This window comes from Athene noctua, chromosome 13 (genome assembly GCF_965140245.1).
Source record: "Athene noctua chromosome 13, bAthNoc1.hap1.1, whole genome shotgun sequence".
NCBI classification, from domain to species: Eukaryota; Metazoa; Chordata; class Aves; order Strigiformes; family Strigidae; genus Athene; species Athene noctua.
Window position 1 is genome coordinate 23,720,407 of NC_134049.1, and position 25,689 is coordinate 23,746,095.

General features: G+C 57.7%; 2 protein-coding genes and 2 non-coding genes across 8 annotated transcripts in view; 2 read left to right on the forward strand and 2 right to left on the reverse strand.

The window, feature by feature from the left end:
- ALPK3 (alpha kinase 3) overlaps nt 1-10,564 on the forward strand; it is a 35,044-nt gene extending 24,480 nt beyond the window's left edge. For all 5 annotated transcript variants that reach the window (XM_074916814.1, XM_074916815.1, XM_074916816.1 and 2 more), the window contains 9 exons: nt 2,217-4,062; nt 4,878-5,025; nt 6,660-6,787; nt 7,059-7,094; nt 7,206-7,480; nt 7,835-7,923; nt 8,171-8,388; nt 8,586-8,634; nt 8,805-10,564. In XM_074916814.1, the coding sequence (XP_074772915.1) occupies nt 2,217-4,062; nt 4,878-5,025; nt 6,660-6,787; nt 7,059-7,094; nt 7,206-7,480; nt 7,835-7,923; nt 8,171-8,388; nt 8,586-8,634; nt 8,805-9,126 (3,111 nt within the window). In that variant the 3' untranslated portion in view covers nt 9,127-10,564. The remainder of the gene's footprint in view (nt 1-2,216; nt 4,063-4,877; nt 5,026-6,659; nt 6,788-7,058; nt 7,095-7,205; nt 7,481-7,834; nt 7,924-8,170; nt 8,389-8,585; nt 8,635-8,804) is intronic.
- A 364-nt stretch (nt 10,565-10,928) lies between these two features.
- On the reverse strand, nt 10,929-23,867 carry LOC141965429 (sodium/nucleoside cotransporter 2-like). Its single transcript, XM_074917007.1, has 18 exons — nt 23,760-23,867; nt 19,372-19,490; nt 19,205-19,299; nt 18,659-18,750; nt 18,029-18,218; nt 17,548-17,689; nt 16,641-16,754; nt 16,166-16,243; nt 15,710-15,790; nt 15,293-15,373; nt 15,028-15,153; nt 13,650-13,780; nt 13,327-13,495; nt 12,968-13,165; nt 12,426-12,507; nt 11,831-11,929; nt 11,296-11,407; nt 10,929-11,203 (listed from the first exon to the last, which is right to left on the reverse strand). Exons 2-18 carry the CDS (start codon nt 19,438-19,440, stop codon nt 11,080-11,082), a joined length of 1,983 nt encoding a protein of 660 aa, XP_074773108.1. The 5' UTR covers nt 19,441-19,490; nt 23,760-23,867; the 3' UTR covers nt 10,929-11,079.
- Nucleotides 22,106-22,177, forward strand: TRNAH-GUG (transfer RNA histidin (anticodon GUG)). The gene has a single exon. It is a non-coding gene; the product is annotated as a tRNA-His (tRNA).
- Nucleotides 23,128-23,199, reverse strand: TRNAH-GUG (transfer RNA histidin (anticodon GUG)). The gene has a single exon. It is a non-coding gene; the product is annotated as a tRNA-His (tRNA).
- Nucleotides 23,868-25,689: the final 1,822 nt, after the last annotated feature.

Here is a 25,689-nt window from a genome sequence, read left to right on the forward strand (position 1 = left end):
AGCTGTCATCTCTGAGCCTTTGACATGCATCAAGGTATTTTCCTCTTCAAAAACCCACTCACAGAGGGAAACCTGTAACTTGTCAGCTGGTGTGCCTTCGAGTAGACAAAAGGGAACGCTTTTTATTTGAATTTGAATGCTTCAGCTAGTTGGTGATGCTGGGGAAAGTGTTCAGGCTTTTGTGTGACCAAATAAACTATTTTAAAGCCCTTCAAAGCTGAGTCTGAAGGTGTTTGAGGATATTTTCACTCCCCAGGACGTGGGTTGCTTGTCTTTTTAAATCTTTCCCTTAAACAAGACAGGGTTGTAGCATGAGTGTTTTCCTGGCCTTGGAACCTAGCTGGGCCTCATGCTCAGGGCTTCTCTTTTGAGCTGGATTTATCCATAGCAGAAGGGCTTTGTAAAATGCCAGACCATAGCCAGTATCTGAACATCCTCAGGCACAAGAGCAGAGAAGAAACTGGATTTGTGTGATGATCACTCTTGCCTAGCTTAGAAACTGGCGATTTTATTATATTTCTTCTATATGCCCCTAGTTTCAGTGTGTTACAATTACATAAGGACGGATGCTTTTCAGAAAAGCTCCCAGAAATCTTTTCTGAATAAGCTTTGGTTTGTGCACCAATGATAAGCAAATCCCCCCCCAAGCCCCAAGTTGTCTTCAGCCAAAGAGATGTCCCCATTGACCAGCACTGTTTCCTAGAGCTGCCTCTTTGCATCCATCTGTGAACCACCAGCCCAAGCCCATGTCCAGCCCCCGTGGGCACTGTGCTGCTCAGCCCCCGGGCAGTGGGACCAGGGCTGTGTCTGTCCTCATCTCTTTCTGTGCCACAGAGGACCAAATGCTGTGGGGGAGGTTTCACTGCATGAAGCCTGTCTGTCTCTTAAAATAAAATCTTTTAATCCTGAGCACTGGGGTGCTGTGTTTGTGACATTTAGCCCATTGAAGCAGGTGAGGACTTGGCTTTAGGGGGACAGCAGCAGGGACATGTGGCATCTGGGGATGCCCCTGTGTGACCCTGTGAACTGAGGCCCTATTTCTGCACGCCCTGTGTGTGGAGACAGAAACTGCCTGGCCTTTGGCATCCTTTGGAGTCTACCAAGGAAGCAGACATGAATTCTGTGTGCAGGAATAGCCCCACTAAGGCTGCTTTTCCTACCCCAGTCCTCTGATACTCACATTGTCATAACAATTCCTTGGGGAAGAGCCTGCTCTGAGATTGGCATTACCCTTTCTGTTTTTTCCAAGCATTCAGATGAAGCTGAAGTGGCACAAAATGGAAGGGCTAAGTGCCACAGTCCTCCTTTCCCACGGACATCATTTTGGAGGCTTAAAGGTCAAGTTGGAGACCTCAGGAGAAAATCCTCAGCAGCAGATCCTCTGGGATGGAAGGGGAACCTGTAGTGTGCATGCCCTGTTCCCATTGTTCAGGGTTGTCCTGATGTTGCAGGCTGAGCATCAGCTGGGTACAACGTGTATCAGCAGTATCGCTGCCTCCCCTGAGCCTTATCCTACAAAAATAAATAGTGCCCCTTGGCTGGAGGATTTTGCCAGATCTCCTCAGGATAAAGCTCAGCCGTCACAGTGGGCAGTTTGCTGAAACGTCTGCTGGTGTGCAGCTGTAGTCGGAAACATTTGAGCTTCCCGAATGTCAAAAAACCAGGATGGTTGAATAGTGCAGATAACGTCATGGTGTAGAGTTTCCCTATAAATCATTTGGGCAGCCTCATCCAGATAACGTGTGACATGCCGATCGCCCCATCTCAGAGTGGAGATTGCAGATATAGTGTAGGGGGAGCACTGAGTCTTAAAAAAGAGCAAGGAAATTATATGACGTCTCGGCAATGACTGGTGAAAATGGGAGTTTTCCTCCTTGGGAAGGTGCTGTGTCAGAGAAGATTGAATTAAAAGCCATTTAATATTTTAGAGAGGCAGATCTGCCTCTTTGTGCACAACCAAGGCATTGAAAGACAGAAGAGTTGGGGCTGTTTTAAAAAAAACTGTGCAGCATGGGAGTGGGCTGTGGCACTCACTACTGTCAGATGATGATGAAGCCAGGAGGCCCTGGATGAGTGAGTATCAGTGATACCAGGTTAATACTTACGATTCAGGCAGATGCTGGGCAGTGCCATATGGTACAGATGGACCACGAGCACCACTGAGCAGACCCAAGCAGTAAAATTGTGCTGATTTTCTGTTTTGTTTTTCTGACTAGGTGGCAGCAACGGTGGAACAGTCGGCTAGTGACCTAAAACATCCAGTGTCCGGTGCAACTGTAGAGCCTGGTCAGCAAGCCAGTAAGCTAGAGGAGCTCAGGAAAGATATGCCTGTCTGCCAGGAGACCAGGGGGGCTGGGAAAAGGACAAATCCTCGGCTGAGGCTTCAGGAGCCACCAAAGCCACCAGCACCTTCAGAGCATGTGCAGTCCAGCAAGGAGCACCCTCCCTCTAGGAAGCAGGCAGAAGGACATTCCTGTTCTCTTGAGGGCAGAGAGACTCAGCAAGGACTATTAAATCAAGACGCCAAAAGCCAAGGTGAGGAAAAGCCATTGCTAAAGAAATTGCGTCCTCCAGAGCCTGCAGAAAGCACTCCTCTTGAGCAGATCACACGTCAGGCAGTAGTCAAGGATGGGAAGAACAAAGAGGCGGGAGCAGAGCTGTCCGGGAGCCATCCTGGTGCAGAGGCAGGAGGGAGCGGTGCAGCATCTCCCGGGGCTGCGCACAGAGAGGTGGGAGGGACACCTTCGGGACATCAGGAGACTGAAACGCTGGCTCCTGCTCCAGTTCGACTTGCCAAGGAAGAGCTGTGTCCTGCTCCTTCAGCGGGGATGTCAGTGGCTCGGGAGGCACTGCCTGCAGCTCACAGTGCCCCAGAGATGGAGGCCACAGCGGGAGAGGCCCCATCTGGAGCCCAGCTGCTGCCTCCTGCGAGCAGAGAAATGGAAATCAAAGAGGCAGATGGATCTGCCCAGCAAGAGGTATTTTCAGCTAGTACATTAGGGGAGGAGAGTGCCAAACCAGCACCTGTGGGACCTGGGGGAAAGGAAGGAGAAAAGCAAACAACCACAGCTCCACGCCGGGTACTGGCAGCACCTTCAGGTGCTTTTGAAGGAGGTGCTGAGGTTCAGCCACAAGTGCCTCTGGTCCTGCCTAGCCCTGAGAGACCTCAGGAGATGTCTTTGGAGGAAAAGGTGCAGCACAAAAACCTCGTTTCCTCCTTGAAGAACTATCTGCTGCTGCTTTTAAAAATGTCAGATAGCAGTAAGGGTGTCATGAAAGAAGACACTGACCCCAGGGATGAGGAGCAGCCTGATGCAGAGGAAGTCATGGTCCCAGAGATAGGCATTGCAGGCCTGAGCCCCCGCACCTCAAGGAGAGTTTTGGAAAAGGTACAAAACAATCAGCTCTTCCAGACAGCAGAGAACCTGCCTCTGACCCCCAGGACATCTAGGCGGATCACGGGCATGATTAACGAGGAATTCGTTACCAGCAAGGAGATGCTGGCTTGCAGGCCTGTGCCACCAAAGAGACGTACCCGGGTGGCTCCTGAGGCAGAGGGGTCACCCCAGCTCTCTGTGCCCTCCATCGTGGTGGGCAGCATGCTGCCAGCAGCAGGAGCAGAACAGCCTCCTGATAATATTTCTGATTTGCCTCCAGCAAGCCCTGAAAAAGAGAGCCCTGGTGACCCTCTGGCAGTGCTTCCTTGTGCCACACCAGAGGAGCTTGCTTCTGGGGCCCGGCGCAAAATATACCTGCCAAAAACCAAGCAGGTGGGGGAGGAAGAGAAGGAAACCTCAGAGAGCTCAGGGCACATGAGAAGTCCTACCGTTTCACCACGGCAATCCAGGAAGAATACGGCCCTGTTGCAGTCGCCTGCCCTGGCTCCATCCCCTCCCACAGAACAGCGCTCACCAACCCTCACAAGGAAGATGGCCACATTGGAGGTTCCAAAGCTCTATGAGGAGCCCACAGGTGACAGCAGTGGTGACCATGAGGTCCCTGAAGATGCTAAGCCAGAAGCACAGCCAGCGGAGTCCAAGAAAGCAAATAACCCATTTAAAGGTAAGGGAAGAGGTAATCCCTATGAAGCAAGTTCCCTTGTTGTCTATAAAGGAACCCCGGCCAACTGAGATGGTGATAGTCAGCTGGGACCATGTGATTTTTCTGCATTTGCAGGGTTTTCAGCATTGCCCTTTGGCCACGTGAAAGCCAAAAGTCTGCCCCAAGACTTCTTCCCTAGTGCAGGGAGGGTAGAAGAACACAAGAGACAGCAGCACTGAACTGGCTGTCTCTACAGCTTGGACTTCCCTGGCCAAAGGAATCTTATAATCCTTTTGTTCTTGGTCTCTGTGTCCTAGTCCTCACCATTCCTCGTGCTGGTAAGAGGTCCAGTGGGCAACAGTAGGGTGCACACTTCTCTTCCACCTCCATAGTCAATATAATTTGATCCTTTGTGGCACTGAATTAGAAAAGTCATAATCCTGGTGTTGAAATGCTTGCGGGTGCCACGTGATACCCTCACAGAAACCAGCACTCTTGCAAAAGTAAGAGTAACCTTGATAAATCCCTACTTCAGCAGATAAATGTTTCCTCCAATGTTGCATAGAGTTTTTCTGCATTGCCTCTGGCTGAGCCCTGCTAGCTATTGTAGTGCTGCACTGTTGAATAAATTTGTGTTACTTGTATCCCGCTGTATTTATCCAAATGGAGCTCTGAGGCCTTCCCGGGGAAGGTGATGTTATACCAGGCTGTGTGAGATACCTGAGATGCCCAATACCAAAGTCCTAAGCAGCAGCACTGGGTCAGGCTGGCCTGTCCCTGAAGCTGCAGCCAGCACTGCATGTCTCACATTCAATCTCTTTTCACCCTGTCCTTAGCTCCACAGGTGATTCGTAAGATCAGGGCAGAACAATTTTCCGATGCATCAGGAAACCTGAAACTTTGGTGCCAGTTCTTCAATATTTTGAGCGATTCTAAGCTGATGTGGTACAAGGACGAGATCCCTGTAGCAGAAGCCCAAAGGAGGTAACTGGCCAGCTTCACTTTGTTGTAGTCTTTGTGCATAGCCCAGGGTTGGTGTGTTAAATTCAGCTCCTTGCGTTTACTGGTGTGGAGGTGCCTCTTCTGTTAAAGCTGCATGGGAAGCTCATTGCGTGTTGTGAACTTTATCTTCTCGGTGCCCAGGGAGGGAGTGGTCACCCAGATGGGCAATTGCTGCCAAATTTGTCCTGCTGACACTCTATCCAGAGCCTGGCTTAAGGGCTGATGCTTTGAGTAGCAGAGCCCTGGGTAGGGCAGGGGCTGAACACAAACCTTGGGGAGGGCAGAGAAGGTGCTGTGCCCACCTCAGAGTTTGAGAGCTGGGTATGAGCTGCAAAACTGGGACCCCAAGTGATACATGTGAGGGTATGGCACACTGCACCCGAGCAGGTGCTCCCATGCAGCCACTACTGGCAAGCACCAACAGGGAAAAAGCAGCTCTGGCTGTGCCTTCTCTATCCCTTGGTACCGCCCTTACACTGGGAGAGCATGTCCAGACAGCTGGGTGGCTTCTTCTATCCTGGATGCTCCTTTGGATGCCTCATGGGGAGCAACTTGTTCTCAAGCCCAAGGGAGCTTGTGTGGGAACATCATCCACATTGGACAGGATTTGCCTGATGCCTTTGAGCATCTTTTGGGGCCCTTTTATAACATGCAGGCAGAAAGAGGTGCTTCTGGGGCAGAAACGATCTCCTACAGCAGATATTTGAGCTGGGACAGATGGGCCAGGAGGGGCCGTTGGCTTGTACCTGACCACAGCAGAGCCTACTCAGCCAGCAGGTCTCAGGATGCCGGTCCCACCTCTCCCATCCGCGGCCTGTCATCTGCCTGCTGGTTCATGCTGGCCATATAGGGCAGAAACAGGCCTGTCTGCAAGGTGTGTTGCCACCTGGGCTAGAGGAATTGCCAGCCCAAAGCTTGGTGCTGCAGACTGGACAGGACTGGCAGCCTGCTGATATAGAGCTCGTGTTTTTCCAGTCCCTTGGAGAGGGCCAGGCTGCAGGATGGGGAGTGGTGTCTGCCCTCACTTGAGAACAGCTGAAAATGAAGCTGAAAATGTGGCTGTTCAGCTTCCAGCCATCCCATCCAGATGCAGGTCTGTTAGCTCAAGCACAGCCCTGGCCCAGCCACACTCAGAAGCAAGTACCTTTATCAGTCTGTAGCCCAATCCCGGACAGATTTTGTAGGGCTTTCCTGGAAGTTGAGCATTTCTGTGAGTACAAACTGCAGGGCAGGACTCCTGGTGCTGCGAGGTGCCAGGGGCACAACTAGGATGCCCTTGGGCTGGCTCCCTTTGTAGCCCTCTTCCAGCCCTCCAAGGGCAGCACAGTGCTCTCCTGCAGTGCTCCGGTTTCACAGAATCCCAGAACCATTCAGGTTGGAAAAGCCCCTCGGGGTCATCGAGTCCAACCCTCAGCCCGAGTCTACAAAGTTCTCCCCTACCCCACATCCCCCACAGCTCATCCAGATGGCCCTTAAACACACCCAGGGATGGGGACTCCCCCCTCCCTGGGCAGCCTATTCCACTCTCTGACCACTGTTTCGGGGAAGCATCTTTTCCTAATGTCCAGTCTGACCCTCCCCTGTTGCAGTTTAAAGCCATTTCTGGTTTCTTCCAGTGCTGGGGACGAGGGCCAGGCAGCTTTGGCTCTTGTGCAGGCGTCTCAGAAGGACTGCGGGGTGTACCGGTGTGTGATCAGCAATGAGTATGGCACCGACTCCACCGATTTCCTGCTCAGCCCGGAAGGTGAGGAGCCCTCAGCAGCCTGGCAGCTCTCCAGCTGCCCAGGTGTGCGGGGGGGTGGCGTGGCAACCTGCGGAGAGGGCTTGGTGCCAGCCTGCGGACAGGAAGCCTCACACAGCCCCTAACACCACCTCTGTGAGGTGCATCTGCCTCCGCGTGCTCAGTTAGGAGTGATTCACACCACCCTCCTTTGCTGCCCCTTGGTGTGGAAGTGCATGGCGCAGGGTGGATCCTGGCAGGACCTTGACACCTCTTTGCTTTCTGTCTCCTCTAGTGCTGTCGGGATTTATCTTGCGGGAAGAGATTGAAGGTAAGGGCCACGTGCAACTGCTGCCCCTTGCTGCGCAGGGGGCAGGCAGCTCTGTGGTGGGGGCAGGACATGCCCCTCTTGTCCCCCCTCACAAACTCTTCCCTCCACCAGTTGGAGAGGAGATTGAGATGACGCCCATGGTGTTCGCGAAGGGTTTGGCTGACGCAGGCTACTGGGGGGATAAGCTCTTCGGGCGCGTGGTGAGCGAGGATGTGGAAGTGGGTGCTGGCTTCCTGCGTAAAGCCTGCCGTGCCAGAGCCATCTACGGCCTGGAGCCCATCTTTGAGTCTGGCTGCACCTGCGTCATCAAAGTGCACAATTTCATTGTCTTTGGGACCAAGAATGAGAACAGCCTCATCGAGAAGAACTACGATATCACCATCCAGGTGGGCATCCTTGTGGGACACCCTTTGCCTGTCTCCCCCACACCTCCCCTTGCCTGTTTGTGCCACAGGCCCCAGCTCTGTGCCCACTTTCTTCATCTCCTTCCACTTTCTGAATGCTCTGGAGGGGTTGAGCCATGTTCCAGCGGGTTGGCAATGTCCTTGTTATTCTTGGCTCCAGCTCTTCTCTCTGAGCAACACGGAGCAGCTTGGAGCTTTCCTGTCACTGTCCTTTGACCACTAGGATAGGGAAATAACTGGCAGTGGTCCCAGGGGATGCCTGGCCGGGCGGGGGGTCCCAGGGAGGCGTTGGCGCAAGACAGGACAAGTTCCTGACTCTTCTGTTTGCATCTCCAGGAATGTAAAATCCAGAACTCCAGCCGTGAGTACTGCAAGATCTTTGCTGCTGAGGCACGAGCCGTCCCTGATTTTGGAGCAGTGCCCGAGTAAGTAAGGTGCTGTGTCTCTGCTGGGTTGACATCCCAGCAGAGTGTCCCAGGGGTGGTGGGAGGGTTCCCCATTGGTGCTGAGGACATCCCGAAGGGCAGCACGCTCTTCTCCTACCCTCAAACTGAAGGGATACTGGGGGGGGCAGGCAGAAGCCAGGGTTGCAGACCGTGGTGTGAATCTCCACTTGCTGCGATGGGAGAGCTCACCAGCTGGTGCTGACCCCCTCTGCGTGCTCCCATGCAGGATAATTCCTGTGTACCTGATTTACCGACCGGCCAACAACATCCCTTATGCCACGATGGAGGAGGACCTGGGCGGGCCCTGTGAGCAGTACTGTGTCACTGAGAGAGATGGCAGCTTGATGGCACGAGGCACCTCGGAGATTGTGCTCAAATGCTGCACCTTCCAGCATTGGGTCTACCAGTGGACAAATGGAAACATCCTCGTGACTGACATGGAAGGTAAAGGGATCTCCTGTCTGATTCCTGTGACTCCTCACCACTCTGGCCTGTGAAAAGAGGAGGAGAAGCCCCAGCTTTGCTCTCCTGCCTCTTTCCCCACATGCCGTGGAGCCCAACTCACAGGGCAATGACCTGCCCTTGGTGCCGGTGCCTGTCCATCCCTGGGCAGAGCCTGGTTGTCTTCCCTTTCATTGCAGGAGTGGGCTGGAAGCTGACCAATGTGCGGATTGCTACCAACCTGAAAGGGTGAGTGGCCCTGCGCTGCTGGTGCAGGGCGGCCCTGGCTGTCCGCAGCTCCACTGCTCACGTGGCGAAGGGCCATGGTGGTGAGGGTGGCCAGGCTCCGTCCTCGGCTCCCTGCTCCAGTGGGATGTCTCCAGGTGTGAAGCAGGGGCTGAGGATGGCTGTGTTGGCAGGTACCAGGGGCTGAAGGAAAGCTGCTTCCCCTCCCTGCTGGAGCAATTCGTGGCTGCTCACCAGTGTAACCGTTACTGCAGCATCCTGGGCCTGAAGACGCTGGAGCCAGCCAAGCCCAAGGGCTCCAGAAGCCCCTCCATGGGTAGGAAATCTGCTCAGTCCAGCCCCCAGCTGCAGAAGAAGGGGTTGGCAAGTCCCCAGGGTACCCGCAAGGCTGCCGTGAGCCCCAAGAGCTCCCGGAAGGCTGCAGAAACAGGGGAGGCCCTGGCAGCCTCCAAACCTGGATCAGGAGAGAGTGGCAGGTCTGGCTGCCCTCAGTAGCCCAGGACCCCAGCCTGAGCTTCCCAGAGGCAGCATGTGGCCAGGCTGGGGAGGGGAGAGCCCAGCAGTGGCTGCTGCCACCCCACTCTCCTCCCTCTGGCTCCCACCCTGGCCCACAGCCCTTGCCTTGTGTAGTGCGTGCTAGTGTGAGCGGGTCAGCTGGGGTCGGGGGGGCTGTGAGACGCAGGCAGCATGGACCCCTTCGCCAATACCTCTACAGAAGCTGCTGCTGGTGGTGGAGCCGGTGGGGCCACGTGCTCCTCCATGCTCAGGCTCAGCTGCCCTCTCTTGACTCTCCTGTCTGCCTTCCTTAAGGCAGGGGCTGTCAGACCTGCTCCCTCTGGCTTTGCAGGCAGCATGCCCCTGCTTGGTTTCCCTGAGCAAACTGGGATTCCGGGCTGTCTTCCTGGCTCCCAGCACCTCACATCCTTCTTTGTATCCTCTGTAAAGTGACTGTACCAAGCCCTGCCAGAGCTCTGTGCCAAGGATGTGAACCCAGCAGCACCCAGATGGGGTCATTTGTCCTGGCACACTGTGATTTACAAGGTTTTCTGCAGAGGGGTTTAGTGGCGAGCTGAAGGGGTCCTGCTGCTATTGTGTGGGGCTCTGGGGTGCAGGCCAGTCCCCTGGCAGGGCACTGGCATTTTGCCCCCCTGCCATCGTGGCCCTCCCTGTGCCCCAGGGTGTCCCTCCATGCCCTTGCCGGGCGGATGCTGAGGGCAGCAGTGCTGCTATGGGTGCCAGCCGATGCCACAGCAAAGATGCTCTACCTCACACAGGGCACTGGGAGCGGGGTGAAGGGGACACCTCCCCTCCATGCCAGGGTGCTGCTTCAGCATGTGGGTGTCTAGCCCCCAGGACTCACCCCCCCTCGCCTGCCTGCCCGACACACACCCCATAGGCCCTGCCCAGCCCCTCAGCACAACCTGCTCACGCTTGGTTGCCATCTCCTGCTTGGCACAGGCCCTACTCCAGTGGCAGCTCGCAGCACCCACTCCAGAGCCTCCTGCCACGTGGCACGAGGCAGTGCGGACAGGCAGCGAGGCCAGTGCTGGAAGCTGCAGCACCCTCCATGGCATCAAGGCTCCCTTGTGCCCATCAGCTCGCTCTGGGGTGCAGTGAGCAGCAGAGTGGTGGTGGGCAGCAAGGCGTGCTGAGAGCCCCTGTGCTGCCCACTTGAGCTGGCCACAGAGCTGCCCCTTCCCTGGGGCTGTGGAGGAGGGGGCCAGGCGCCAGCAGTGCTGCCCCGCAGGCTGGTGCCCAAAACGGTGGCTCGGTGCAGCCTGGCGGAGGAGGGAGGGGATCGGGCAGGGAGCGCACCGTGGTCTGGGGTCCTCGTGCTTTGTTGTTGGGTCATTGTAAAATGACGATGTACATAATGTGGCCGCCTTGGCGAAGGGAGGCTCTGGAGTGCAATAAAGCCAGAAGGACTGGCCTAGTCCCCAGCCCTGCAGTCTCTGTCAAAAAGATGCACCCAAGCACAGCAGGATGGGGTGGCTTTGTGTTCGGGGGAAGGAAACATCTTCAAGTAATGGCTTTACCCCCGTCCACACCCTGCGGGGGAGAAGAGGGTGCCTGGGGCCAGACCCCAAAGCTGGCAGCTGATGGAGGCTGGGCTGCAGTGGACACTGGCTCCAGCAGCCGCAGTAGTGGGGTGCAGCCTGGGCAAAGCACCTCGTCCTCTGTGGGACAGCCACGGCCAGGGGCTGGAGTGGGGCTCAGGGCAAGCACATAGGGATTTCTATGATTTATTTAGGAGTAGTTCCCTTGTGTCTGCGGGTCCAGCATCTAAGGGTGCGGGTTGCAAGGTGCATGTGGCTGTCTGTCATCCCTGGAGGGGAGAAGACCAAACGCACAGATCTCTGCTGGGGTTTTTTACATTTGGGCCCAGGTCTCGCAGACCCTGGTGTTCCCAGGCCCTCACCCCCAGAGCAGGCAGCTGCCTGTATGTTTCTAGGTTGTCCCCGCGCAGGAGGTGTGATTGTAGTGCCCACAGCACTGCGTCAGGCACAGCACGCTCTCTGCCAGGCCAGCCCAGGCTCCCGTGAAGGAGAGTGTCCCGTTGGTGAGCACTGAGCTGGAAGGAGAGAAGCATGGTCAGGACAAGCTGCTGAGCCACCACCTGGATCCCTGGGCAGGACCACAGGGCTCGGGGCCCTTCCCACCCACCTGGCGAAGAGCTGCTTGCAGCACGTGTACGTGGTGTAGCTGGTAGAGCTGAAGTTGGTGGTGCGGAGGAAGGTCACGCAGTCGCCCACCTCTGTTGGCACATACAGGAGACCTGGGGGACAAGGTCTTCTGGTTGGGGCTCCTGAGGGACCATGCATGCAAGTCCCACACCCTGAGCACGCTTGCAAATCCTGTACCTGGGGCAGTGCTTGCAGGACCCATGCACTGTCCCCCCCTCGCCCCGGAGACGGCTGCAGCAGTGACCCCAGGGAACTCCTTGCAGTGCCCCAGAAGCTGCCGAGCTGTCCCCATCCCAGCCTAGATGAGGATGAGGGGTGCCAGCAGAGCCATTGGGCTTGGGCAGCCCCTGGCAAAACCATGAGGGGAAAGCAGAGGGTTTGGAGGCCTTGGCAGAGCCATGGGGAGGACAGGCCAGCCATCCCCACCCCTGCACCTGCATTTATAGGGGTCTTCAGCCCTTTGCCTGTCTCTCCCCACTTCTTTCTGGCCCCACTGGTGGTGGGCAGGGACCTACCTGCCAGACAGGCGTTGAGCATGGAGACACAGATGCCAGTGAGCAGGGCTCGCAGCACGATGGAGGCCAAGTCACCCTTGCGCTCGGGTACCATGGAGGCTGTGGGGGCAAAGCAGAGACTGGGGCGAATCAGATCCTTGCTCAGGCTCTACCCCAGGCTGGGGACAGAGGGACGTGTCCCAGGTCCCCAGCTGTCTCTGCCACACAGTGCCCTGCCTGCCCCAACCCTTGGTGTCTGGGGGACATGGTGATCCCAGCCAGCACCCATCGTGCTGTCTGTCCGTCCTGGCAGTGGTGGGTGCTGGCAGAGTGCTCTGCCCGCCCTGCGCCTGTGGGTGATCAGCCAGAGCCCTGGGCACTCTCGGCACTGGAGTCTCTGCCCTTTGTCCCATTGCTGGGCTTGTGGGCCATGCACATACTTCTCTGTGGGTGCAGTGCAAAATCATCCCTCTCACCTCATGCAGATCCACTGGCAGAGACCACACATGGAGGCTTGAGGGCAGCAAATAGCTCCTGACCCAGCTGATCCCTTGCTCCCTGGGCCCAGAATCCCCCTGCATCGTGCCCAGGCACCCAGGACATGGGTCACACTCACCCAGGCCTCCGAGCATGATCCCGATGGAGCTGAGGTTGGCGAATCCACAAAGTGCAAAGGTGGCAATGCTCTCAGATCGCTCCTGGAGGACACAGCGTCAGGGGATGGTCACCTCCACCCAGGAGCAGCCCCAGAGCACCCAGTGCCCAGCACCATGTTGTAGCTCCCAGTCCAGCCAGACATGATGGAGATAAGTCTCCCATCCCAACCCTTTCTCCAGGTATTTTTGGGAGCGAGGATGCAGGGGTAGGTAGCTTGCCCCTGGGAGAGGCTGGGATGGGGAGACAGGGGGCCCCGTAGCACCATGGTCTGTCCCACCAAGGAGCAGGGTAAATGGGAAAGGGCTTCACTGACTCCTTCAGGATGACCCCATACCCAGCAGTTAGTGAACATTCAAGTCTAGTTGGCCATGGGTGCCCTCCCACCCCAACAATGTCATCCCCCTGCCCACCCACCACCTTTCTGCCTGGCCACATCCCATGCCCCGTTTCAGCTGGCTCCATCCCTGCCCTGTGCCCCGCAGGGCAGCAGGTGCCCCTCACAGATATCCACTGCTTCCGGCTCCCGTCCCACTCCTCCAGGCCCGACAGACGGTTCTTCTTGTACGTGGCCAGCTGCTGGTATGCCACAAACTCGTTCAGGAAGATCTTCATCCCCAAGAGCTCAGCCACCAGCGGCGAGTCTGCCCAGTTTGCTCCCATGAGAAAGGCCACAGGCATGAGGACATAGGAGCAGATCACCTGGGAAAAGCATCCCAGAAGGGAGCAGCTCAGAGCTGGCCAGCTGCATAGCCCCCAGCTTGGACACCTGCTGCCAGCATTTGCCAAACACCCAGCAAGGGGCTTGGCAGTGGGGATGCAGGATCTGGCAGCCCAGACCATGGGGCTGCCCTCAGGGGTACCTGGAAGGAGAGCCCCTCGATGTCTACCATCTCCCCGAACCAGCGCAGGGCAGCGTTGATGAACTCCAGCATCGCCAAGAAGGCAATGAGATTGGCCGCAATGTTGGCCACGAGCCCCACGGAGGCAGCAGCCCCATTGCTTGCAGCTTCCAGGATGTTCCGCTCTTCCCTGTGTGAAAAGAGACCCCAGTGGGCTCGTGTGGCTGGGAACCCCCTGTGCAAGGCCCGCTCTCACCCCACAGGCTCTCTCAACTGCAGGTCACCCTCCATGTCCGCTCAGGGCACAGGTGGCCCTACTCCGCCATCCCCCTTCTCACACTCACCCACTGGAGAGGTGGATGCTTGCTTTGTCCTTGAACTTGGACTCTTCCACTTCAGGGTAGACGAGTTTGGACATGGCGAGGGCACAGGGTGCAGCCATGACGGAGGCTGCGATCAGTGATGCTGCATCTATCTGCAACGTGCAGACCGTGGGCTTAGGCACCTCTGTGCAAGGCTGCGTCCCATGACGTGCCATCTCAGGGCAGCCCAGCATGTGGCTGGCATCATCCAGAGATGTTCGGAGCAGTTCAGGTCTCTCCATTTGCTCAGGATGGGAAAAATGAGACATTTTTCCCATCTCAGCTGGCTGCAGCACGTAGGGCAGGTCACCTGGGTGGAGGCATTGCTGGAGCTGCAGCAATGGCAGCCTCAGAGGTGATAATCTCTCCTGCTTTTTGACCTGATCATGATGATTCTTGTCCTTTTTTATCAATATCAAAGCAATAGGTTGTGCAACATTGCAAACTTCTATCTGCTGACAAAGAGCCGAGTTCCCAGTCTCACTCCTCCCCTGCCTGATGAGTGACGTCTCCTTTCTCTGACCTTTCACCCTTGACTCACCATTTAAGGAGACTAATTAATGTTTAAATAGCAGGAGCTCATCCAGCAGGTCGAGGGGAAGGTTTATGCCCCATTATAGAGCACTGATGAGGCCACATCTGGACACTGTGTCCAGGGCTGAGACACTGATGAACTGGAGCGGGTGTCCCTGGGGGGGTCGGGGCACAGGACTGTTAAGGCCATGCTGGAGGAGGGGGGCTTGTTCGGCTGGGAGAAGAGAGGGCTGCACGGGTTGTAGTTGCTCTTCCCAACTACTTAAAAGGGCATTGGAGGGAAGACACTGCACAGAGGTGCCCAGCGAAATGGTGAGAAGCAATGGCACTGTTTCAGTGGGAAAATTCCAGTTGGATATAAGGAAAAAACCCAGTTCCACATGACCGAAGCACCTGTGGGGTGGACCAGAGAGGTGGGGAGAGATCTTCATCCATGGGGATGTTCACCACCAACCTGGACAAGGCCCTGGGCATACCCTTGGTCTTTGTCATCACCTCATTTGGGCAGGAGGGTGGGTCAGAGATCCCCCAGAGGATCCTTCCAGGCTAAATTATCCCATGATTCACGGATATTTGCCCTGCGCACTGTGCAAGGAGTGCAGTGAGGGTCCCACGGCAGGGCCTTCTACCTGGAAGGTTCTGGGGCTCTGGCCAGGCCAGCAAAGCTGAGGCTGGCCATGGAGGTACCCTGCCCTCCTCCTGCTTATGGAAGGGGACCACGGGACATCTGCTGGGCATCTTCCCCCACCTATCAGTCTAGGGCATTTCTTGCATGTCAGGACCCCATAGCAGGGAGCATGTGGCATACATCTGCTCATGCACTCACCCCAAAGGATATGTAGGCACCCATCACGCTGCCTGCAATGGTGGAAAATCCACCAGTCATCACTGCATGGATTTCTGAACGGGTCATGTCTGCAAGGTATGGGCGGACGAGCAGTGGGGCTTCAGTCTGCGAGAGAGAACACCCTGTTGTCCTTGAGACAGGGCCACGCAGGGCCACGGGTCTCCTGGGAAGGGAGAAGTCCCTTCCTTCAGAGCAGGCTCAGCTGCAAGGGCTGAGGAGCTGGATTTCCCACCCAGGACCTTACCTGTCCCACAAAAATGTTCCCTGCCACACTCAGGGTCTCAGCAGGAGTGGTGCCCATCGAGACCTGAAGCAGCCAGGAGATCTGGGGAAAGACAAGACCACCACGCTCACAAAGGCTCCCGGCACCCTGCCACTCACCCCATGAAGCAGGGCACTGTTTGGCCCTCAATCTGCACAGAGGTGATCTTGGGAAGTGCCCACAGACCAGATAGCAACATCAGCTCCAGGGTTGGGCTTTCTCGGGAGGGCATGCAAGAAAGAAGAGGTTTGTGCCTATTCTTTTAAGCAGGACAAATCACCCCAAATTACTACCATGCCAATTTTCCTAGGACACCCATCAGCTGATCATAATAGATAGAGAACCCATCAGGTTCTTCTCCTTTCCATCACCACCCCAGAGCCAGCTGTGAGGCCCTACCTTGACAATGAGCCACTGCATGACACCGAGATAATAGAGGATGGACATCACACAACTGAAGAAAACAACGATGGGCAGAGTCTGCAGGCAAGACACCAGGGCACGGAGTTAAAGGAGAGCTGAGCAACACATCTAAGTACACTTGGGGACCAAGCATCCCTGCCCCATGAGCTGAGCATGGCGTGGTATTGCACAGCCAGTCCATGCTATTGGGGTGCCACAACACTGCACCGGGCTGGCAGGAGAGACAGGGTCTAGCACAAACCCCCCATGGCACTGGGGCAGCTCATGGGAGGGTACAAAGCTGACGGAGACCCATCCTTGAGGTGGCTGAGCTCTGCTGCAGCAAAACTGTCTGCGTTTAGCTTGGTGCTCTCCAGGAGCCAGCAAGGCAGCCAGACCAGAAGAAAACCAGGCTCTACCTCTCCCTCCCCATACCCCATTCCCCAAGCTGACCTGAAAGGCAAAGACTTCTTCAATGAGCGTGTTCCCAAAGACGAAGCTGGAGCCAGCTCTGGTGTAGCCCAGGAAGAACTGCAAGTGGAGAAGTTACATGGTAGGATGGAGATCTCCATTGGCTCCTTCCCTGACATCTCAATTCTACCTAGTAGGGGTCTGTGCCCCCAGCCCCACAGCTCACTTCACTACCCCTCCAGAGAATGACCCTCTGAAATCTAAGCTGGGGACACTGTGGGCTGTCTCCAAGCCACAGGGCACTGTTCCAGCCTGCAAGGGAGCCACACCGAAGTGTCTGGGCTGCTGCAGAAAACCAGAAAAGAGCTGGATTTTCTCCAGTCCCAAACAAAAACATTTGTGAGCGTGCAGTCCTTGCAGTTTCTCCACCCCATGCCACCCTCTGCTCTTCTTGCTGATCCCGGGGGGGGGCTACATGGATGGTACAAGCACAGGATGGTGTGAGCAGACGCAGTACCTGGACCTGGTCACCCAGCCACTGGAAAGCTTGGTTGCCGGGGGTTGTTCGGAGGACGATGAGTCCAAATAAGAACTCCAAGCCAAGACCTAAGAAAATGGCTCTCCAGTACACCTGGGGACCAAGAGCAGAATGGGGACTGAGACTGAGACGTTAGCAAAGCCTGTAGATTTCCCTCTCTGTCTTCCCACCCATTCGACAGCTGCACATGGCAAACACTGTGCCCTGGGTGAGGGTCATGGAGGTATTAATAAAGAAGATCCCATAGAAACCCACAAACGTAGATTGGTGATAGAGGAAGATGAGCTGGTGGGACTCAGGAACTGGCTGGTGGAATATAACCTGCCAGGCTCAACCAGGAGATGAGCACAGAGAACTTCTAATGTTCACTGGTAGTACAGACCTGCTGGATCAAAACTTTCTGTTCATTAACTTTTTGGAGGAGGCAGGTGGAGGGATTGCCCAAAACATTGAAGCAAGTTGGGTTGGAAGCCACTGGGAATTCAATCACTTCTGTCCACATCACCCAGGGCACCTGAAGCTCAGGCCCAACCTCCACCCCCAGGCACCTGAAACTCAGGCGTGGGCCTGTTCCTGGGTCTCTGGCTCTCACCCATTGTGAGGGACATGATGGAAAATAGGATGGAGGTACCATGGGGGAGCCCTGGGTTGAGCAGTGGGAAGGAGAGCAGTGCAGTGGCTTTGGGACTCCATCCACCTGACCAACTTGGCTCCCCAGCCTGTGCCCAGCTCTGCCCAGGAGCCCTGCTGGGCTTCTGCTTCCTCCAGGGAGCTCCAGCGATGGGCCATCAGGGGATGCCAGTGGGAAGGAAGCACTTGTTCCCCAGTGCTGGGTGGCCACCTCATGTGAGGGCACCAATGGCCAAGCCAAACCTGAAACACATACTGCACCGTGGTGCTTGGAGCAGGCGAACAGGAACAGCACCAAAAAGAAGAAGCCAGCTAAGGAGATGAGCTGCTCTGGATTTCTGGAGGAGTCCAAAATCAGCCATGGGATCAGGCCTACCACGTGGCCCACCACCAGTATCCTGCAAAGGAAATCCCAGACTGTCACAGAGCAGATGTCCCCATGGGGAGAGCAGCTCATGAAGGGCAGGAGAAAATTATGTTGGAGATGCCACCGTAGGGTCCATGCAATTGAAGAAATCTGGGGCTTGGGCACAAATGAGGGGTGAGGTAGAGCAGCAAGACGTTTCTGCCATGGCTTTTAAGTGGTCCCCAGGCTGGGCTATGTCTCATCATTCATGAGGTGCCTGCATGTCACTAGGGCATGTGCCCAACCGGCTGTTGGTTGTGCTGTCAGGGCAGCCATGAGAGAGGGGATCTGGGTGCAGGGAGGGATCTGGCCCTGCCTTTTCCTGACTCACCATTTCAGCCACGGCCAGTACTTTAGGAAGCATTTCCAAGCAGGGCTGAGCAGCAGCAATACCTTTGCCCCACAGTGCTTCTTGAAGAGGCTCCAGCAGACGAAGAAGACAACGACAGCAGTTATGACAACCAGGGCAAGGGCTCGCTGGAAGTTGAGCCAACAGGCCGCAATAAAGTAGCACAGGTAGGCTGGAGAAGGAACATTGTGGGTCAGAAACATACAGTCCATAGTATCATGGATTTGTAACACTAACCAGGGCCAACAGTGAAGTTCATTTCCTCCAAATGTCCTTCCCTGGCCACCCCTGAGGTTCCCATCTGTGTGTGAGGAGGACTTAGGGAGCACCACTGCAGCAACCAGGCTCACTGGTCACAGGCTGTCTGGGGGCACATGGAGTGAGTGGAAGAGGTGCGGAAAACCTTTGGGGTAGGTGGAGAAAGGGGATGAGGACAGTGAGGGGCAGGTAGCCCTCATGGACAGGATGGTGGGGTAAGGAGCGGGCAGGCAGTGGGGCTGGTGGGAGCAGATACAACCTGCACATGGGTGGCCATGCCCAGTGCTGGGAGGCTGGAGGCACGGCCAGCCAAAGGGATGTGGAGATGGGGTCTCAGTGACGGGAAGTCCTCACCTACTCCAAGGAGCCCCAGTACGACCCTTCTCAACACCTTGGCATGAGCCTTGCAGAAGTGCTTTGCCTTGGATGCTGGCTGCAGGGCCTTCCTGGGGAGAGGCACACGCCAGAGACATGAGTGGTGCAGGCGATGGATCCTGATCAGCCCAACCCAACCCAGCGGAGCCAGGCCGTGACTGTTGCCTCCCAGAGGTTGTGTGCGGCAGCAGCACGGTGGTGTAGGAATGCTGTGGCCCCTAGCAGCTCTGCTGCGTGCTCCCAGGAGGAGCAAGCTGGTCTGTTATGGCAGGGGAGACCCCACCACACACCCCAACAGCCAACACCATGAGTGCAGGCTTGCTCTGGGTGGCTGCTGTGGGGACAGAGACCTGCCACTGTCACCCCACAAAGCCATCAGGCACTGTCCCTGCTGTGTGGTCAGCATGACCTTAGTCTGCTCCCAGAGCAGGTTTGGCTCCAGGAGAATCGCTGGCCCAAGGGCTGCAGACTTGCTACGACCACTGGAAATACCCCACATACACACATCTGCAGGGGCTGTCCTACCTGCAGTAGGAGGAGAATCTCTCTTTCCTCCCTCTCTTCTCCTCTTTGCTCTTACCACATGGACTATGGCATTCCTCGTAGACTCTCTCCTCCCCCTGGAAAACAGCATTAGCTGGAGCACCTTGAACAGCTCCTGCACCCTGATGGGAAGGGAAGAGGGCACTTACCACCGAGCTGAAAGCTGGGTTATCTGCGCCCTTCTCAAGGTTGTCCAGGGTTATCTGGTTTTCTTCCATCTCCAGAAGTGCCGCAACTTCAATGCATGAGAGAAACAGCCCAATGATGGCTGAGGAGAGAAAGACAGGATCACCTCTGGGAAGGATGGATGTCCAACCCCAATTTTCAATTTGGGGTCTCTCAGAGGAGAACGCCCTTTGCAGCAGGGGTTCAGAGCAGCTCCTGCACCATCCCATCAAGGGACCATCCCATGAGGTCCCCAGGCCATGGGGCTGGTGTGCCGACTTCCTTGTTCTCCTGTAACTCTGGGAAGGTCTTTGCTCTTCCATGCTTCCAAGGAATTGCAGGAGGGGATTGGGTGCAGCAGGGAGAGCAGGTACTCCTCCAAGCTGGTGGCAGTGGCCACCAGCCTCCGTGAGCCCCTTTGCAAGTGGGATTTTGCAAAAAATAAATACGGCTGCATCCCTCATTGAGAGGTCTTGGTGCAACCGAGTACAATAAGGAAGAAAGTCCTTTCATGTTGATAACTAATACAATGCAGGAACAATGGGTGGGAATAAGTGATAGTTTGCACAGGGACTGTTCCTAAAGGAGGATCATACTGGGAGAACTGGTCCAGCAAAGCCAGAAGAACCAGTGTTATGCCAGGGCAGGAACCCTCAGATCATCCCATCTGGACACCCTCTGGGTTTCTCTACCTGGAGAAGGATGAGGAAAGAGCAGAGAAGTCACAGAAAAGACAGTGATCGACTGTGGGAGCACTTCTGTGTGAGGTCAGAGGGAGCAGGGAGTTGTCCTTGCTTTGGAGAAGGGTTGTAGAGGTCTGCATGGAGAAGGTGGAGGTAGCAGGGTCATCGCCTGCTTCTCTCAGGGTGAGAACTAGGGCCTGCTGAAGGGAGCGACCCAGCCCCAGATGGAACAAGTGGAAGTGAGAAATTTTGGGGAACATCCCTCTCAAGGTGGCACCTCACAGCAGCTGAAGGTGGCGGCGGGCTCCACGGGTGGGACCCCTGAGGTGTGCTGGCCCTCGGCGTGTCCCTGGGCTCGCGGCTGCTTGGCAGCAGGGCAGGACCCAGGGCCATGGCAGGAACCCAGGACCCCAGACCTCCTCCAGGGCTGCCGCCCCCAGGACTCGGGGAGCCCTCCCCAGGACCCCGGCAGGGGTTAGGGGGACGCCCCCTCCCCAGGCCCAGCCCTGGGAGGGGAGGGGTCACACTCCTGGGACCCCTCTGGGCTCAGGGACCCCTGCAGGACGCCCCAAGGCTGCGGGACCCCCCAGGGCTCCTGGCTCTCCCCACACCTCCCGGGCTCAGTGTCCTCCCGGGCCCCTGAGCTGGTGTAACCTCCACGTCCCCCCAGGGCACCCCCCTCCCCACGTGCTTCATCTACCTCCTGTCTTGGTGAAGCCCCGTTGGCTGCCCTCCCCTTCGGGGTTGGGGCCACGTGGACAGGCAGCCAATCAGTGGGGCCAGCAGGTGGGTGCCCCCACATGCCCCCCTCACCCCATAGCGGCCCCTGTCCTCACCCCATGCCCAGGACCCCCCCGGTGCCCCCCTGTCCCTCGCGGACCCCCACGGCCTCGTGGTGCAGTGCGGCCGCCCCTGCGCCCCACGCCCTCGCACCCGCCATGTCCCCACGCCCTCACGCCCCCACCGTGTCCCCGCACCCTCCCCGTGCCCCACGGCTGCCCCCGTGCCCCAGGGCCACCCTCAGCCCCCCACGCTCACCTGCCAGCCCCGCCGGCCGCGCAGCTCCCGGCCCTGTGCCCCGGTTACCGATTAACAGCTCGGTCCAAAGAGCTGGGCTGGGCGCCGCAGGGCCCGGGCTGCCCCGACTCCTCCCGGGGCTCACGCCCGGGCACCCACGAGGGCGTGCGGGGAGCCCAGCGCAGCGGCCACGAAGGGCGCTGTGCCGCCCGCGGAAGGCTGTCTGCGATACTTTCACGCCCTGGCGAAATGAGCCTCGAGGGATGATATTAATAGCAGAAATCCAACCTTTACCCTACCCCAGGAAATGCTTCCCGGGTAAAAAGCCGGGCACACGCGGTGCAAAGTCGCATCACCTGGTCCAGGGGCTGCGGCCGGCAAGGCCAGGGCCTGCCAGTGCATGTGGGAAACCATTTTTTCACGCGCGACAGTGGGAGCCGCATCCCCACGTGCTTTTTTTTTTTTTTTTGCGCAGGGAGGGGTGAGGCTCTGAGGGTGCCGACCCCAGGGATGAGCAGGAAGAGTTCAGGGTTCATGGATTAATGACGCCACGGGATGCTCGGGGCACCCACGCGCCACACGGTGTTGGTTTGCAAACGCTCCCCGTGTGCGTTCCCCCACGCGCTGCAGCGGCACCTTTTCCCCCGTGGATTTGACAGGGGCCTGTTGTGAGAGCTGCTGCCTCACTCTGGGGCTGGGGAAGCGCCAGTGCGTGGATGTCGGGGAGTAAAGCCCTGTGCGACACCGGGGTGAGCGCGTCCCGCGTGGGCAGGGCCCCCCTCCGCCGCTGCCGCGCCCGTGCGCCCCCCCCGCGCAAACGCCCGTGGAGCTGTGCGGGGCCCGGGCGGTGCTCCTGCGCCCGCGGGTGCTCTGGGCGCACCCGGCGTCGCGTGTGCCGGGAGGGGCGGCCGTGGGGGCACCGCGGCCCCGACCCACGCGCGGAGTGCGCGGGGAGCGCCCGCCCCGCCAGCGCTAAGAGCGGCGGCGCCGCGCTGTCTGCCCAGAGCCCCGGTAGCGCGCCGTGATCGTATAGTGGTTAGTACTCTGCGTTGTGGCCGCAGCAACCTCGGTTCGAATCCGAGTCACGGCATCGCCCCGGCGGTACCACGGCACACGGGCTCCGGTCTTTTTTCCTTTTCCCCTCTCCGACAGCTCCCGTAGGATTATTTTTCTTCTACGTCGCGCCAATATTTCACTTTTTTTTTTTTTTTTTTTCTCGGATGCTGGTAGGGCCCGACCGTGCCCAACCGGCCTGGGGACTCTGCGGGGCGGCGGGTGCAGAATCAAAGAACCACAGCATCACCTGGGTTGGAAAAGCCCCTGAAGCTCCTCCAGCCCAACCATGACCCTCCCCCTGACCCTTCCCAACTCCACCAGATCCCTCAGCGCTGGCTCAGCCCGACTCTTCAACCCCTCCAGGGATCCCGGGGACTCCCCCCTGCCCTGGGCAGCCCATTCCAACGCCCAACAGCCCCTTCTGCACAGAAATCCTTCCTCAGAGCCAGCCTGACCCTGCCCTGGGCAGCTTGAGGCCATTCCCTCGGGGCCTGGCGCTGGTTCCTTGACTCAAGAGACTCATCCCCCCTCTCTGCCCCCTCCTGGCAGGGAGTTGCAGAGGGCCAGGAGGTCTCCCCTCAGCCTCCTCTTATCCAGACTGAACCCCCCCAGTCCCTTCAGCCGCTCCTCGTATGACAGGACACTGCATAATTCACAGAATCCCAGAACCATTCGGTTGGAAAAGCCCCTCGGGATCACCGAGTCCAACCCTCAGCCCGAGTCTACAAAGTTCTCCCCTACCCCACATCCCCCACAGCTCGTCCCAACGGCCCTGAAACCCCCCAGGGATGGGGACTCCCCCCTCCCTGGGCAGCCCGTTCCACTCTCTGACCACTGTTTCGGGGAAACATTTTTTCCTCATGTCCCCCTAACTGAACGGCGCGAGGGGAAATTAAATATTAAACCGAAATAAAAATAATGGCGGCGTCGGGAAGAGTGTAAGAAAAAAACCGGAGCCCGTGTGCCGTGGTACCGCCGGGGCGATGCCGTGACTCGGATTCGAACCGAGGTTGCTGCGGCCACAACGCAGAGTACTAACCACTATACGATCACGGCGCGCTACCGGGGCTCTGGGCGGGCGGCGCGGCGCCGCCGCTCTTAGCGCTGACGGGGCGGGCGGCGCGGCGGCATCCCCATGGCGACGCGCGGTGAGTGGCAGGTGCCGCGTGCCCCGCCCCGCAGCGGGGCTGGCCGGGCCGCGCCTGCGCGGGGCTGGCGCGGCGCTGAGGGGCCCCGCGGCGCCCCCCCCTTCCCCCCGGCCCCGCCGCCGCCCCGGGGCGGGACGACGCTGCGGCCCCGCCGCCCGGCCCCGCTCCCGAGCCCGGCCGCCGGTCCCCGCCTGGAGCCCGGCCCGGACTCACCCTGCGCCCCGGGCTGGCCCCGCTCCTCGCCCCCGCCAGCGCCACCCTCCTCCTTCCCTGGCCCCAGCCCCGTCTCCCCCTCAGCCTCGCCGTGGGTTCACCCTCTCTGACCCGCCGCCTAACCCCAACCCGCCCGCTCTGGCCTCGCCCCGACTCCAGACGCTGCCCCTGGCCCCGCTCCCGCCGTAGCGACCCCCACAAGCTCCTGCCCCAGGCCTCCCCCTCGGCCTGTGCCCACCCCGGCTCTGATCCCACCTCTCACCCCCGGGGGGGTTTCTCTGGCAATGAAGTTTCTCTTCACTGCGGCATTAACCACTCGGCACACCGGGGTGGTGCCTACAGACGCGGGGCTAACGATGAAATTGTCTTTGTGGCCCAAAACAGTGGCAGGTATCAGTCGGAGCTGGGGTTCCTCTTTCCTCCTGGTGAAACATTAATAGTTAATGGCTGTTTGCTGTCACTGCTCCTGCTGATTTGTACAGTGCTCCAAGCATCAAAGGCTCTTTTATTTTCACAGATATGCAAAGAATTCGAAACACCTGGGATCAAAAAGATTTCTTTGTGTTACCACCTTTTTAGAGGGACCGTGGCATTTGGAGGCAGTCAAGTGGCTCAGACGATGACGCACGCCTCTGTGCTGCGTCAGGGGGAAGAGCTGGTCACAGAAACCTCTGCTCCTGCGGGCGCAGGGAGCCCATCGCTTGGCATCACTCGCACACACCTCTGCGTGGTTTGCTTGTGTGCGAGGGGGTGCTGGAAGAGGCAGAGGCCTCCTGCAACCCTGCTGGGCAGGGGTACGCCCCTGCACCACGTTTGTCCTTGTATATCTGCTGCAGCTGGTGAATCCTAAATCTAAATGAGCCTTCCTGAGTCTTGGGGCAAACCAGAGGAATCACAGAATCATCTGGGTTGGAAAAGACTCTGAAGCTCCTCCAGGCCAACCATGAACCTCACCCTGACCATTCCCAACTCCACCAGATCCCTCAGCGCTGGCTCAGCCCGACTCTTCAACCCCTCCAGGGATCCCGGGGACTCCCCCCTGCCCTGGGCAGCCCATTCCAACACCCAACAGCCCCTTCTGCACAGAAATCCTTCCTCAGAGCCAGCCTGACCCTGCCCTGGGCAGCTTGAGGCCATTCCCTCTGGGCCTGGCGCTGGTTTCTTGGCTCCAGAGACTCATCCCCCCTCTCTGCCCCCTCCTGGCAGGGAGTTGCAGAGGGCCAGGAGGTCTCCCCTCAGCCTCCTCTTCTCCAAACTGAACCCCCCCAGTTTCCCCAGCCGCTCCCCAGCAGACCTGTGCTCCAGACCCTGCCCCAGCTCCGTTGCCCTTCTCTGGCCACGCTCGAGTCATTCAATGGCCTTTTTGGGGTGAGGGGCCCAAAACTGAACCCATCCATCGAGGGGCGGCCTCCCCAGTGCCGAGCCCAGGGCTCAGATCCCTTCCCTGTCCCTGCTGGCCACGCTATTGTGGATACAAGCCCTTCTTGGCCACCTGTGCACACTGCTGGCTCCTGTTCAGCCAGCTGTCAATCAACACCCCAGGCCCTGTACACCTTGATTACTCCATGAAGTAATTACTCCTGCCACCCTGAGCTCCTCATCTTGCTCGTATCCAACACAAAAGAGCTCAGAGTGGTAGAGGAAGACAGAACGGCTTTTGTGTTCTCCCTTTGTCTGTGCCTACCTCTTTCTTCCATCAGCCTCTTTGCTGTTGCCTTGTCCTAGGCACTGGTGCGCATGTTGGTCCCTCAGCACTTTATAATGGGAGATGCTCCCCACATCATCCAACCTAGCTGACCAGGAGGTGCTGGAGGAGGGACTCTTTGGTGGTATCTCTGAATGACCTGGGTGTCTGTGTGCTTTTTGGTATCGCCCTCCCGTCCCAGTGCTGCTCTTCTCCCTCATCTGCCCTCCAAGCATCCCAGCCTGTCCCTCCCACAGGGCTGCAGGGACCTGCTCTTGTTCATCTGTGACCAACCCTGTCACCGTCTGTCATGGTTTAAACCTGGCCAGCAGCCAGACACCACACAGCCACTCGCTCCCCCTCCCCTACCCTGCAGTGGAGCTGGAGGGGTAGGGGTAAGGAGACTCGTAGGTTGAGATCAAACCAATTTAATAATTGAAATAAAATAACAAGGATGATGATAATAATAATAATAATAAAAAAAATTACAAATGAGTAATG

Excerpts from the sequence above, each read along its gene's own strand:
- LOC141965429 (XM_074917007.1), bottom strand. The coding sequence starts at position 19,440 with ATGGAAGAAAACCAGATAACCCTGGACAACCTTGAGAAGGGCGCAGAT. Across the intron at positions 16,244-16,640 it reads GGCTGGGTGACCAGGTCCAG|TTCTTCCTGGGCTACACCAG; the intron begins GTACTGCGTCTG and ends CTCCACTTGCAG. Across the intron at positions 15,154-15,292 it reads GGAACATTTTTGTGGGACAG|ACTGAAGCCCCACTGCTCGT; the intron begins GTAAGGTCCTGG and ends TCTCTCTCGCAG.